Below are 15,423 nucleotides of genomic sequence, written 5' to 3'. Positions count from 1 at the left end.
ATTTAGAGCAATGGCAACATCCAAAAATAATTAAAATAATTAAAAACTTTATCCTACATTCCTACAGTTACATAAGCACTATCAGTAACAAGTGTCATAAGCACATTTAATAACAGATGATCCAATCAGACAATGTCCTTATTCATTGTGTGTGTGTGTGTGTAGAGAGAGAGAGAGTAGGCCTACATTAAATCTTATTGAATCACATGAGCTTATATTATATTTTATTGTCACACTTTAATGGGAAAATGAATGTATTTAATGAACAAATCAAACTCAAACATGTAAGGCTTTTATTTGTACACGTAGCATTGAAACTATGGAGTGTGTTGTGGTTGCTTCATCTGCCAAAGCTTCTAACACAGGCTTCTCTTTATTTTAAATGAGCACCAGGTGGCGCTGTTCTCCACACTCTCCAAGCTTTGAATCTTTTCCAGGAACAGTCAGGGGAAAGCCTCAGTGATTCAGGAGGCTTCATTTTAATTACCCCATCTTTATGAGAAGGACATGAAGGGAACTTAAATACACAGATGATAACGAGACACCAGCTGAAGACCATGATGATGATGACTGGCAGGTGCGGGTGTGGGCCAAGGAGGATCATGGGAACTGTAGTGCAGACAATGACGATGACAGTGACAGTGAAGAAGACGATGAAATTGACAATGAACGTAATGGTGACAGTGTGCGTGTGTGTGTGTGTGTGTGTGTGTGTGGACATATTTTTCTACCCCGGTGGGGACTTAAACCTGAATGCACACAGACTCATGGGGACTCGTGTCACAGTGGGACCTAAATTGAGGTCCCCATGGGTACAAAAGCTTATAAATCATACAGAATTAGTTTTTTTGAAAATGTAAAAATGCAGAATGTCTCCTGTGATGGGTAGGTTTAGGGGTAGGGTTAGTGTGTGTGTGTGTGTGTGTGTGTGTGTGTGTGTGTGTGTGTGTGTGTGTGTGTGTGTGTGTGTGTGTGATTGGTAGGTTTAGGGGTAGGGGCAGTGTAAGGGGATAGAATATACAGTTTGTACAGTATAAAAACCTTTACGTCTATGGAGAGTCCTCACAAAGATAGTGCACCAGACGTGTGTGTGTGTGTGTGTGTGTGTGTGTGTGTGTGTGTGTGTAAGGTGTTAGGGTTAGGTTGTACTGTTTCATTGTTGTTCAACTAACCCCGAGTCATGTAACTGCTAACTGTCACATCAGTCAGGATTTGTCCAGTTATATTTGTGTTCTGGACGCTCAATAACCGGAGCATTACACCAGTCGGCTCATGACTGGGCCGTTGTGTGTTCAGACCCTCAGTCTGTGTGTGTTTGTGTTTGATTCACACTAGCGTGTCTGAACCACAGAATACACACACTCGTCCTGCTTCTGACGCGGCCGCTGGGCGCTGGAGCTGGTGAACGTCACTTCTCCATAATGAAGCTCTTCCTCCTTCCTCTTCCTCTTGTTCTGAGAGTTGACGCTGGCATATTCTACATCTGCAGACACAGAGGACAGATAACGAACAGATGAGGTTATACACAAGATTTATGTTGCATTAATGTTGAAAGTAAATGATGATGAAGTACCAGGAAAGACTAATCAACAGGGAAAACTACAAAACTACAAACATGGCCACAGGAAGAGGACACAGAAACAATAGGAACATAAACTTCAACATAAAAGTCTCTACAAAACAAGCTCAACACTGGGATCGTGACAATAACTTAAATTATTTAACATTTTTTTAACCCTATGACAAATAAGTTACTGTATTTGTTTATTAATATATTTACTTTATTTGCATACTTATACTGTAGCCTATTTCATTTATTAATACTATTCATTTTATTTATTCTTTCCTTTATTTATTTATATTGTATTTAAGTTGTTTATACTATTTATTTTATTTGCATATTTATTTATTCATTTATAGTCTTTATTTGATTTATTTATACTGAATTTTATTTTTACTATGTTTTATTTGCATATTATGTATACTGTATTTCATTTACAGTTTAATTTATTTGCGTATTTATTTATACTGTATTTGAATTATTTTTACTATTTATTTTATTTGCATATTTATTTATACTGTTTATTTTTTATACTGTATTTTATTTATTCATACTATTCATTTTATTTATTCTTTCCTTTATTTATTTATATTGTATTTTAGTTGTTTATACAATTTTTTTTGTTTATACAGTATTTTATTTATTTTTACTATTTATTTTATTTGCATTTTTATTTTTACTGTATTATTTTATTTGACTTTTTATTTAATTTGCATATTTATTTTACATTCTTTATTTATTCATTTATACAGTATTTTATTTATTTTTAGGCCTAAACCTGTACTTATTTTATTTGCATATTTATACTGTATTTTTTTTTACTATTTATTTATTCACATATGTATTAATATTCTTTATTTTATTTGCATATTTATATATAAATATATATATGTATAAGTAAATATGCAAATAAAATAAATAATACAATTAAATAAAATACAGTATACTGTTACCCTTTATTTTATTTGCATATTTATCCTCACACTTTCCTCCTTGCGCTGGATTCCGTGACTCAACGTCAGGACTGTGTGACAAATGGTGTTACAACATTGACAGAAAATAACCTTTCGTCTTCCTTGTTGGTCAAGTTTCTGCCGAGCCGGTCGTTTTCACTGAAGCCACAGATGCTGTTTTTATCACAGTCTTTCACTCTACAGTTTTTGTTTTTATTAAAAGCATGCAGTTCAGCTCTGTAACTCTGATATAATATCACAAATCAGACTGGGACTTACAGATGTAGAGTCTGACCTCCAAAACTTGTCAAATCCTCCTATTATTATTATTTTTTACACAAAATGTGACCTTTGCTGATGTTGTTTAGCCTTCAACAACGAAGGCAAGATTTACATTTTCACATTGCTACAGTAAACCATTATGCATTATATTCAGTTCCTAAAACTGTGTTATTTACTCGTCAAAGCTCATTTTGAATATTTGTGTGAATATATTTGCTTGGTGAATCTATATTTAGAGTCCAGACGCTCATTAAAGCCTCCCGATGTGAATCTCACCTGGTCTCTTCTGTTCTTCCTCTCTGAGGAGTTTCTTCTGAGCGCCGTGTTCATTCACACGCTCTGAAACATCTGAGAAAACACTGACATTAAGCATCTAATAAACACCAATATTAAACTATGAGGAAATGTCAGTCATTTAAAGCTAACCAATAAATAACCAAACTGTTTCTGCTTTCACCTGTTTTATATTAATAACTTGTAAGATGTTATATTTGATGTTTTTCATGCATAAATATAAATATCTGTCATTATTTACTCTATGAATAAATATAAACATAGGTTTGGAGCAACATAAGAGTGAATAAAATATATTTACTGTACATATGAAGAGTGCCATCTGAAATTTTCTTCAAGAATGATAATTTTTATAAAGCTTGTATATTTAAGTTCAGTAATTTCACTTAAATGACAATTAATAGGTAATTTGCATTGCCATTAAAGTGAAATCACTGAACTTAACTATACGAACTTGATAAAAATGATCATTCTAGAAGGAAATTTCAGATGGCACTTCGAGGCTTTAGCATCTGAACTCTTCATATATTCATTTATCGGATTGTTTAATTTAAACAAATGTACAGAAAATAAGAGAATAAAGTGATGAAGCCAATAATTCAGCAGTGCTGCGATACGATATTTCACAGATTGATGAACTCAGACTGACTCGCTGTGGGTTTGAGCTGGTTCTTCTTCTTGTAAAAGAAATAAGCCACGATGACCAGGATTATAAGAACTGCAGCGAGACATCCCAGAACGACCGGAAGGACTGCAGGATCTACACCTGTGGAAGGAAAACACAGGACGAGGTTATTAAGAGTTACACAAAAATAACAGCAAAATATTAATTCGTAACAACACTGTAAAAAAAAAGTTGCTGCATTAAATTTAAAAGTATAATCAACTTGAAGGATTAAGTTATTTCAACTTAAATTACATTGAACTGAGTTGAATCTTGTATATCTTATAAAAAAGTTGAAAATTGCTTAACTTATTTTAATGAGTTAAATCAATGTGTTGTCATAACTTATTGATCATATAATTTTTTACTCATATAATTTTATTTATAATTTTTAATTAAAATCTGCTGTAAACACACATTGATCAAGCCGTTATCTGTATATATTGGGCGGGTTGACGTGTCGTTCTCTAAACTGGTTACGGCTCTGATTATAGTATCAGATTATAAATATTCCAATGAGAGTTTCTGTATGAAGATATGTAGATGTTTCTGTGTCTTATTATCATTCATCTGTACTTTATGTGTTATTAGCACTGATTTGCATGAGAGTGAGATCGTTGAGAACATGAGATTGTAATGAGTCTGATGAGAGAGTTACTGTACCTTCAACAATCACTTGTAGATCTCCTTTAAATATTTCTGTGCCTATAGAGTTATAGACTTTTACACTGTAAGTCCCTGAATCTGCTCTGATCACAGTGTTTATCATCAGAATCCCATTATTGACTGACACAGGTCTGTTTTTAAAAAGTTCACATAAATCCTTTTTTATACTGTTATTCTTTATTTTACAAACTGGATCTTTATCTTTGCTGCTTATACTCTTTTGTATCGTCAGGTCATATTCTCTAGTGTTCACCATCATCACATTGAGTTTGTCTCCGAGAGCAGCGTAACAGGGACCAGACTGATGAAAACTGCAGTTAACCTCCAGACCTGAAGAACAAAACACACACACACACACACACACACACACACACACACACACACACACACACACACACACACACACACACACTGTAAAACTATCTGTAAAATATAAATATAATTTTTTTAATGTTGGACATTCAGAAGAATGCAAACATCATGCTGTAAGGCAATAACCAGTGACTCTTTCAGCATAAATTAAACTCAGAAAAACAGTGACACAAATATTTTCACAAAATTAAACTTCTACAGTATAAATGTGAATAAACAGACACTTGATCTGATCTCAGTGAAACATCTGAACTCCGATCATCAATCTCAGACATCAGCGGGCGATCAACGCTTTAGTCGGGTTTACACTTTAACTTTAAAATTACCAAAAAAAAGTGCATACTAATAATTCTACGGTGTTTTGTAGTGAAATTACACTGAAAATTCTTCAAAAAGATTATGTACTTAATTAACCCGAATTATAAAAAAAAACCATCAATGCTAATAAACAACCGTTATTTTTCAGATGATGGCACTTAAACTGTACACTTCACTTGTCTAATGTATGAATGTTATGTTAAGAAACATCCAAATGCTAAGAGCCGATCACTGAAAGGTTCTTGGGAAAACCAAAAATGTTTCTTCAGTGCAAAAATCCCCTTTTGAAATCTTTATTTTTAAGATAGTGTGTCATTTGAGACACACCTACTATTACCAGTTACTGTCTGACAACTAAACTTGCTTTTGAAACCCGTAATGTTTCAACACAAAAGTTTATTTGTCATCTCTGGGTGTTTCTTCAGTCTTTTTAGATTTAAAACAAACTCTTTTAAATGAGTATTTTCACTCTCTCGCTGTTTAAATCGTCTGCTAAAACATACACACATCACAGGAGGATTTTTCTGAACCACATTTCACACTTGGTTTAGATCAAAATAGATATTAAAGGTAATAATTAACATGTACTTTACCACTTCCACAAATAATAAACCTCACCGCAAACATTAACCCAAGAGACCTTACTACCAAATCAATCCTATTTCTCTTTTTCCTGCTGTCCACTTCTACTTTTGCTTAATGATCATGTTGCGTATGTTCCTCATATGTGAGTATAATGTAATTAATATAAATGTAAATATCATGTATCTTCATTGTTATTGCTATAAGTGTAGATAACTCAAGTTTAAAGTCCCCCTGTAGTCAATCATTTTATCCCTTTAAACTCATCTTTGATCACCAAAATGACATATTTAAACATTTTTTTCATTGAAAACAATTTCTTCATGCCTTAAAATATCTTGAGTGTAACTCTACACCCTTGCCTCATTTAGTATACGCGGTTCTATGAATATGCAAATTAGCCCCAACACTTTATTTTTTACAGTGTCCTTGTTACATTATATGTACTTACCGTAGTAATAACAGTAAATTATGCATAATAACATGCAACTAACCCTGAATCAAACCCTAATCCTACCCTAACCCTATAGTAAGTACATGAAGTTAATTAATATTACTCAGTACTTAAATATATAATAAAGTGTAACCAAATTAGAGAACACTTTATCCTTGTTACATGGACTTAATGTAGTAAATTACGGGTAATACTTTATTTTACAGTGTCATTGTAAATATTTTACTTACCATGGTAATAACAGTAAATGATCCATAATTACATGCAATTAACCCTCAAACAAACACTAATCCTATCCTAACCCTATAGAACATGTAGTTTATTAATATTACTCAGTACTTAAATATATAATTACACTGTAACAATGACACCTTAAAATAAAGTGTAACCAAAGGTTATTTTAGAAATCTAGGGTTCCTGACTCAATGTTAAAGACGATTTATGTCAAAAAAGGATCAGGAGAAATGTCTTACATGATACTTTCATGCTTAACAGGTTATTTCAGTTTTTATAGTGACAAAGTATGATTGCGAGCTGTTTAATTCCTAAAATGTAATCAAAATTAAACAAAATGTACAAAATTACACCCGTGCCTCATTTAATGTAAGGTTCTATGAATATGCAAATTAGCCCCTTCATAAGGCCATAAAAGTGCTGGATTTTCATCACAGGGTGACTTTAAACAATAAAACACATTTTTAAAAATGGATAAAAATAAAAGAAGTATTAAATGCAAGGTAACCGATTCTAAGGCTGCTGTAAAATGACCTTCACATACGTGGGAAAAACAAGTCCTAGGCCTTAAAAGTGCTTTGAGTTTGAGCTGAAAGTGGACTCACATGCAGCAGTTTTCAGAAGCAGCGCCAGTCCAAACATGAGCATCATTTCTAGAGTCCAGTAATCCAGCAGAAGAGAGAAGATGTTTCTCCAGATCCTGACTTCAGTCCGCCTGTGTTCTGGCTCTTACTGAAACACAGCAGAAAAACATCTGACTTTTACAAAGAAAGAAAGAAGGAAGAGGAAGTTTCCTCATCTGGGGGGAAGACCGGCAGACACCGTGGGTCAGCAGTTTCCTCTAATACACTTTCAAACAATGGAGGCTAAAAAAATAAAAATAAACAAGCAACTCTATATCTTTATCGGCTCGAACGTGCAAATGCACCTTTTTATGTTCAGAGATGAGTCTGAAGAATCATATAAACGTTGTTTTAGTTATAGTTACAGAAAAGCAACACTATTTCTGCCAGACGTTAAAAGCAGAAGCGCAGAACGGCAGAAGCTTCACCAACCACAAAATAACTCGTCTATAAAAACATGCATGTCACCAGCGTTTAGTTTAAAACCACTTAATCGGGTCAAATAGACTGAAGCAACAGAACAACCTATTACTTTATTTATGAAGAAAATAATGCACTCAATTCAAGTTGGCATTGCATTTTACAGCAACAAATGCAGCAAAGATGTTCTAGATATGACCTCACACGAACCTAAGAACAAGTATTAATAGATGCTTTACATCTGCATTCAGTTATTTAGATATTTTATAATATACCTTCCTGTCGTCATCAACGTTCATGCTGATTTTTTTAGTCCCTAGTTTTGAAACTGGAAGTGGGCAGCGGGGGTGCTCACAAATACACATACAAGTTTGTTATTGGCATAATATGTATTTTAAACACTAGTTCACACACTTGTGCTGCATCATGTGAGAAATGCATTTTTACGCATTTCTCACATGATGCAGCACAAGTGTGTGAACTAGTGTTTATTGCACTGTATTGTTAAAAGGCAGTATTTCAGATACATGCATTTACAGTAAAATATGTATTTGAAACAATAATTTGTATTTAGATGCATTTTAGTTTTTTTGTTGTATTTTGTATTTATTTGTATTGCAGCTTTTAGTGGGCAGGAATTATCGACACATTAGAGTGATGAAGAAACATGGACGAATGAGTAATAAAGAGTGGGACGTGCTTGATGTTTAAAAAAGGTTATTAAAAGTGCAATATTCTTAAAAAGAGAACTCAAATTCAGTATTTGCACACTGACAAACAGCTTTCTGTGCTGGTTAAACGCTCAAATACACACAAAAATATGCAAAAATCAGAGTTTTCTTGTAAACAGTTGGGTGTTGTCTTGAGTGTAAACTGGTGGGAGGATCTGATAAACTCTTAAAGCGGTGGTTGATTATGATTTCTCTTTTCTAACTTTAGTTAGTGTGTAATGTTGCTGTTTGATCATAAGCAACACCTGCAAAGTTACAACACTCAAAGTTCAGAGCAAAGGGAGATATTTGCTTTTACAGAAATCACTTTTTAAAGTCCACATGAAATCAAAATTGACCATATTTACTTTGTTTGCCTAAATTGATTGTTTTGTGGTGAACAATTCATCCATGCAAATCATTCCACACAAAAAAATTTTTTGGCTTCGTAATCTTTAATCAAAATCAGAAAAGGCCCCTCCCCTCTGCATTGGAGGACCTTCCCTGATGACGTAGGTTTGACGGCTTGGTTTGGGCAACGCTTAACCACTCCCCTCAAACCGTTAGTCTGTTATGAGCAGAGATGGAGAGGAGGAGCGCTAGAGTAAAACCCTGCCCTCTGTTCAATATTCATTTTCACTGGGAAATACGTCATAACACTGGAGAAAAGTCGTTTGCAACTTCCAGTTCACGCGGACTTAACAAACGGCTGGTAGAGACTACACCACAGTCCTCCCAGGTTAGTGACATCACCAACCCTAACATTTACATAAGCCCCGCCCCCTGAACGCGATTTATAGATTATCAAGACAGAATATGTTAATCAATGACTAGAAGATAACTCCACATCTGCCTCATAAATTCACCAACTAACCATTCAGAAATGTCCTGTTGCTTCTACATGTTGTCACTTCTTCTTGAGTCTCTCCATCTTTCTGACTCCGGTTTGAACATAAAAGGCTAAAAGTTTTGAAATTTTCAGTGTGTGTGAGAGAGAGAGGTAAAAGGACAGGCGCTCTTGAAGCTCCGCCCACTGCGGCGGTTACAGCAGCTCATTTGCATTTAAAGGGACAAACACTCAAAAAGTGACAATTTTAATATGCTATATAAAATTATCTGTGGGGTATTTTGAGCTAAAACTTTACACACACACTCTGGGGACATCAGAGACTTATTTTACACCTTTTGAAAAGGGCATTACACTTTACTCTCATGGTAATATTATTTTACTCAGAGTTATTTGGTTAAAGACTTGTTTATTGTAACTTTGTTACTTAGTGTTAAAAGCTGATTATAACTTACAAATGTATCTAAATATTCATTGTTTTATTCTTTTTTATTATTAATTTTAAAAATAATCCATCACTTTTCAGTCTGACCGGATCTCACTAAATACATAAAAAAGTATGTTCTTGCAATAAAACATTTGCAATTGGTTTGTAATTGATGCAGGGAGGAGATCCAGTCAGATGATTAAGTAAAATTTTATTTCTTAACAGCAGACAATCAAATAATAAATGAAGAGTAAAATTAATTCATCCATAATCAGGATTAAACGTTTAATAAAGAAACATAAAATGAACAGTTAAAAATCACTTCTAATATTTCTAAGTCAAATATGTGTGTATAATATTCTTGCCTAAAGATAATTAAAGTTTAAGGTAGGACTGAGCTGTACAAGAATTGATCTCGCTGTTATACAGTTGCTTATCTAGAACAGAGCTAAGTTCCTCTTTTCATTGTTTATCGCATCGAAACACACAAGACACAAAATATAGGCTGTCTAGTTTTCAAGTCTGAGGTGACAGCTAAGGTAACATTCGTTTAGGCCTACTTTATTCTGAGACATTCGAGCATTTGTGGTCTGTCTATCGGAAACTTAAAGACTTTTACAGCAAGTGCAAAAGTTTTGCGGTATAAAAACATTTGAGCCATAAAGATTATTTAAAGAAAAGCATTAAACATACATTTCACATGATATAGCTAAATGATTAATGATAAAACATAAGCAAATGATAAAACATAAGCAAATGATAAAACATAAGCAAAAAATATTTTCTTTTTCTGATTCTTGATTACTGTAAACCCTAACACTCAAAATAATTAATTGAGTAGGACAAACTTAAATTAAACTAATTAGTTCAGTCAAATTAAGTTTTATGAGTATTTAGCACTTTCCTTTTCTTTCAAGTTCACAGAACTGATATATTTTAAGTAAACTGAACTTTTTCATTAGTTTAAAGATTTTCATATTGTCTTCTTAGTAATTAAAATTGGATAGTTTTCTTCTAGAAAGACAAAACGTTCAGGTGGAGAAAAAACTTTTTCTTCCAATTTGAACTTTTTCATTGTTTTGAGTTTTATGAAATTATTTATTTTAATTTATACGAACTTAAGTTTAACTGAAACGGCTGGGATGTCTATTTCCCAGCATGCTTTGCCGATAGCACTCGAAAAGCAGAGTAAATGTTAAAATCACGTGTAATATAATGTTTTTTTTTAATGCAAGATTAATGTTACGTGGGAAATTTAGTAGTGATTAATGTTTTGTTATGCTAATTTAGAAGAATTTCTGTTAATGTTGGTTTTAGTAGTTACCATCATGGTGTTAAGTGGTGCATGCATCTTGAATTGAGAGCAAATAAAACCTTTATACTTTATAGTGCTACTGTATACATATTATTGTCAACAAATTAGCAACTAACTTGTTAAAGGTAGCTAAGTTTATACTATTAAATGTGTTCATATTGAGGTTATATGAATGTTTTAAGTTAAATGTATGAATTAGTGTACTCAAACATTTCAAGTTAAGAACAATTAAAATGTATAAGTACAAAATAAAAATATGCCAGTTCTGCTTACTTAAACTTTGAATTTCTTAACTTAAAAAATTTGAGGCAACTGTGGCCTCATAGTAAAGTAATAATCATTGTATTACACTTCATAATCTCATCGGAAGTAGTACTAGTACTAGTAGTAGTAGTACTACAGGTACTAGGCTACTTTAGGTACTTTTTAATTTTACCTACTCTTTTATGAGTACTGTGAATTCAGACATACTTATTTTTGTCACTGTTTTTGCCTACTATATGAGACCCTGGATCACAAAACCAGTCACAAGTAGCACAGGTATAGGCTATTTGTGGCAAAAGCCAACAATACATTGTATGGGTCAATATTATCGATTTTTTTATCATTAAAATACATTTTATTTATTAATAAAACATTTATTTTTGTAAGTGAATGCAGCAAAATCGCGAACATAAATGGACAACTTAAATAACTATCCCATACATCAATTGAAAGCTTATTTATTCAGCTTTCAGATGATGTATTAATCAGCCTGTGCGTTTCACTAAGTTGGGAAAAGAGACTTTTATTTTGAAACAAAGCAGCGGACCCGGTTCCACCCGGAAGTTAAACACTCGGCGGTCACCCCGGTGTTTTCTAGTCTGTGCTTTAGTCTTTGAACATCTAAGGGGTTTTATCTTTATTTGACTTATTTGTCCCCCGTTAACGGGAACAAATGTCTGCGCAGGGCGACTGTGAGTTCCTGGTGAAGCGCGCGCGCGAGCTCGTGCCACAGGACCCGTATGCAGCGAAAGCCTGGCTGATCACCGCGCGCACCCTCTATCCCACAGACTTCAACATACAGGTGATGAGACACACACACACACACACACACACACACACACACACACACACACACACACACACACACACACACACACACACACACACACACACAAACACACACACACACACACACACGATCAAATACAATAACAACCCCACTGCACACATAATTCAGTGCTTTAGCTCAGGGGTTTTCAATCTTCTAGATGTCACGGACCATCCTCATCCTATAGTGTCAGTCATGTGTTTGAACTGTGACAATAATAAAGAGCTCTTTTCTCACAGTGTCTGAAACGGTTCGATTAAAGGTACAATATGTAATTTCTCGCCAGAGGTCGCATTTTCAAAACAATAACAAAGACGAAGCTTGATGATGCTATGAAGGAGAGTGGAACTATGGGAGAATGTGTTTTCACCATCCAGAGATGAATAGAATTCACAAATCATATAAATTATATATCAGCTTACAGCTAATAAATTACTTTTTGTATTACCTGTAAGTTACGTTTGATTGCACTATGTTATGTCATCGTAATGAATTAGCTGCAAGGAACATGAAATGTAATGCTTTATTTGTCAACTGATTTGGTGGGTTAATGCTGCGCAGTTTTACACGTTTAAAACAATCGTACTAAAAGTACATTTGAACGAACCCACAGTATTTGCAAGTAATGGCTAAATATTTTGTGCAACACATACTGTATTTAATTTCACTGCCATAGACTTCGCTTACCTGTCTATTAAAACACATGCTAGAGCGGTGTCCAAGTTTGTCGCGATGCTTTCCATCTCGAAAACGCCACGCTGATATTGATCCTTGTTTTATTCTCTGTTTTTCCCAAAGCCTGCTTGCCTACGTTGATCTGTGTTTACGTTTTCGGGGATTTTCTGTACTCGCCAATCTATAATCGTGAACCATGATGACTGAATGACTTAACAGCAGTGTGTGAGATATTGTATCATAGGTATGTATACATAGATCCCTCATTAGCGGCTTACGAATAGTGGCCCATTGAAACGTCCGCTAATGAGGCATCTATGTGTTATATCTATGGTCTCTACAAGCGGAAACCGAGGATATATAACGTCATTGATAGGCGACAATGACCAGGGACGAGCCATTATTAAAAACTGGAATTTCTCTGGATTTACAAATCCTTGTGAACTTTTGGGAGTGTAACTACATATTTGAAGTGAATATTTTATCACAAAAATCGTATATATTGTACCTTTAAGGATTACGTTTCTCTAAACCCCGCCTTTCCGAAAGCTGCTCTGCTCTGATTGGTCAGATGTCGCAGTCTGTTGTGATTGGCCAACCGCTATATTATAAATAAATGTAAAATATTATTTGGAAAATATTTTGATTCTATTAGGGCTCACTATACAGTACTGTACTGTAGGGCTGTTAAATACAACTTTAGCACTCGCTCGATTTAGTTATTTTATGTATTTTAGTTTAGTTTAATCTTCCAATTGGTGTGCATGCAGACGAGCATCGATCCCCAGGGAATACGTGAACTGATTAGTCTTGAATGACTCGTAAGTTCATTTGCATATCTGAATGTGAGTATGTGCAGTGTGTTTGCAGGCAGTTTCGTGTCTGATGTGTGTGTGTGTGTGTGTGTGTGTGTGTGTGTGTGCAGTATGAGATGTACAGCATCGAGCGCAACGCTGAGAGGACGGCCTCCGCCGGCAGACTCCTGTACGACATGTGAGTCCACAATACACACACTTTCACTCTGGATGAGTTCATGACTGCAGGCGTCTGTCGTTTAAAGTTGTTTTTCTGGTGCGCAGATTCGTGAATTTCCCCGAGCAGCCGGTGGTCTGGCGTGAGATCGCGGTAATCACGGCGGCGCTACGAAACGACAGCCAAGACAAACACGCACAGTTTCTCAAAGGTGTATGATCCACCAAAATGTGTTATTTATATATTTATATTTTGTGTTTTAAAGGCTGTTTCTGAGTCTCATACAACAAGTTCACATTCATCCAAGATCAAAAACACTTTATTTCCTCATAATATCCAGTGCAGCGTCAGCTCTTTTCTCTCAGAGTCTGAAACGCTTCAGTCTCTCTAAGCCCCGCCTCTCTGTGAGCTGCTCTGCTCTGATTGGTCAGAAACCAAAACGCTCATTATCATATCTGAATCTCAGCTCTTGATACACGAACAGTAACGATAGAGTCGGTTATTGTCTCTTTTAGGACACAATAGCTTTATTTGTGATGTACTTTGACCTTTGAAACTTTGCAGACCTTTTACATTCACAAACAGCTTTATTATTTACACACTACATGAAAGGTCATTTTTGACTGCGGCATAATAGGGGAACTTTAATAATGATAATAACAACCGTAGTGTGTTTATAACATGTAGTTGTAACTTGTTAAAAACTATTGTACTGTTGTTGAATAACATGCATGTGATCATTGTAGTTTCTTTAGTAATTGTGTTTGTGTGTCTGTGTGTGTGTGTGTGTGTGTGTGTGTGTCTGTGTCTGTGTCTGTGTGTGTGTGTGTGTGTGTGTGTGTGTGTGTGTGTGTGTTTCTGTCTGTCTGTCTGTCTGTCTGTTTGTGTGTCTGTGTCTGTGTGTGTGTGTGTGTGTGTGTGTCTGTGTGTGTGTGTGTGTGTGTGTGTGTGTTTCTGTCTGTCTGTCTGTTTGTGTGTCTGTGTCTGTGTCTGTGTGTGTGTGTGTGTGTGTGCAGGTGTTTTTGAGACTCTTCCAGGTCCAGTTCAGTGTAAGATGCTCCTGAAGGCCACAGAACAGTGTTTCAACACGCTGGAGAAAGCAGAGATGCTGCTGCTGTTACTCAAGAGATTCCCGGAGTCCGTCGTTCAACATGGAGTGAGTGCAATCATCACACACACACACACACACACACACACACACACACACATACCGATCCTTCTTTCTTACATCAGTATATTTCATTCATTTGACAGGAACAGTGCTCATTAATGAACACAAACAATACTGTAAATGAGCCAGAGTCATAATAGGCTAATATTCACCTGGTCATTTCTTAAGAAAACAACCTGCACTTAAATAAAACTCTGATTTAAGTCCTTTTTATGTAAAGCACTGAATTACCATTGTATAAAATGTGTTATATAAATAAACTTGCTTTGAAGGCTCTCACACATATGTTTAAAACATGTTAAACACACAAACTAATAATTCTTTTGTGGGTCGATGCATAAACGTTTGAGAAATAATCTTTTTTTTCAACCTAATACAAACCCTGCATGACCTCTGACCTAGGGCTGTCACGATATGACCCTTGACCTCTCTTCCAGGTGAGTTTGGGAGAGTCCCTGTTAGAGGCGGAGACTGTCGAGGACCTGGACACGCCCGTCAACTGTTTCAGGAAGTTGTTCGGTACAAGTTTATCATCTCTTCATTATTTTATTTTCGTGTTTTTGTGTTAATTTTCCCTGAGCAATTTTGTCGGTCTCGTTCTCAGTGTGTGACGTCCTGCCGCTGATTCTGAATAATCCAGAAATGTGTCTCCCCGTCAGTCTGCTGTATAAGTACATGCACAAAGCAGCAGAGTTTTACATTTGCTACGTCACGAAGGAGCCGTCGGCGGACGGACAGATTCAGGGTAAACGCATTTCATTCTGCAACTGCTCTATTAATTTGCATACTG

General features: G+C 35.2%; 2 protein-coding genes across 5 annotated transcripts in view; one reads left to right on the top strand and one right to left on the bottom strand.

The window, feature by feature from the left end:
• Positions 1–277: 277 nt before the first annotated feature.
• Positions 278–7,108, bottom strand: LOC308701011 (uncharacterized protein). The gene is made up of 5 exons (XM_081383005.1): positions 6,986–7,108; positions 4,418–4,750; positions 3,740–3,856; positions 3,073–3,144; positions 278–1,483 (listed from the first exon to the last, which is right to left on the bottom strand). Exons 1-5 carry the CDS (start codon positions 7,029–7,031, stop codon positions 1,332–1,334), a joined length of 720 nt encoding a protein of 239 aa, XP_081239131.1. The 5' UTR covers positions 7,032–7,108; the 3' UTR covers positions 278–1,331.
• A 4,387-nt stretch (positions 7,109–11,495) lies between these two features.
• Positions 11,496–15,423, top strand: part of ints10 (integrator complex subunit 10) — a 30,568-nt gene continuing 26,640 nt past the window's right edge. Inside the window, exons 1-6 of one of the 4 annotated variants that reach the window (XM_081382979.1) lie at positions 11,496–11,788; positions 13,416–13,483; positions 13,570–13,673; positions 14,479–14,618; positions 15,071–15,152; positions 15,238–15,378. In XM_081382979.1, the coding sequence (XP_081239105.1) occupies positions 11,660–11,788; positions 13,416–13,483; positions 13,570–13,673; positions 14,479–14,618; positions 15,071–15,152; positions 15,238–15,378 (664 nt within the window). In that variant the 5' untranslated portion in view covers positions 11,496–11,659. Of the gene's footprint in view, positions 11,789–13,415; positions 13,484–13,550; positions 13,674–14,478; positions 14,619–15,070; positions 15,153–15,237; positions 15,379–15,423 lie in introns of all 4 variants that reach the window. The other 3 variants (XM_081382980.1, XM_081382981.1, XM_081382982.1) reach the window with 3 other exon arrangements.

The sequence above is a fragment of the Scardinius erythrophthalmus genome, assembly GCF_964197995.2.
Source record: "Scardinius erythrophthalmus genome assembly, chromosome: 13".
Taxonomy (NCBI): Eukaryota; Metazoa; Chordata; class Actinopteri; order Cypriniformes; family Leuciscidae; genus Scardinius; species Scardinius erythrophthalmus.
Note: the sequence above shows the minus strand (reverse complement) of the source record. Positions and strands in the feature narration are given on the sequence as shown.

Excerpts from the sequence above, each read along its gene's own strand:
- LOC308701011 (XM_081383005.1), bottom strand. The coding sequence starts at position 7,031 with ATGATGCTCATGTTTGGACTGGCGCTGCTTCTGAAAACTGCTGCAT. Across the intron at positions 4,751-6,985 it reads GCTTCTGAAAACTGCTGCAT|GTCTGGAGGTTAACTGCAGT; the intron begins GTGAGTCCACTT and ends TTTGTTCTTCAG. Across the intron at positions 3,857-4,417 it reads TCTACAAGTGATTGTTGAAG|GTGTAGATCCTGCAGTCCTT; the intron begins GTACAGTAACTC and ends TTCCTTCCACAG.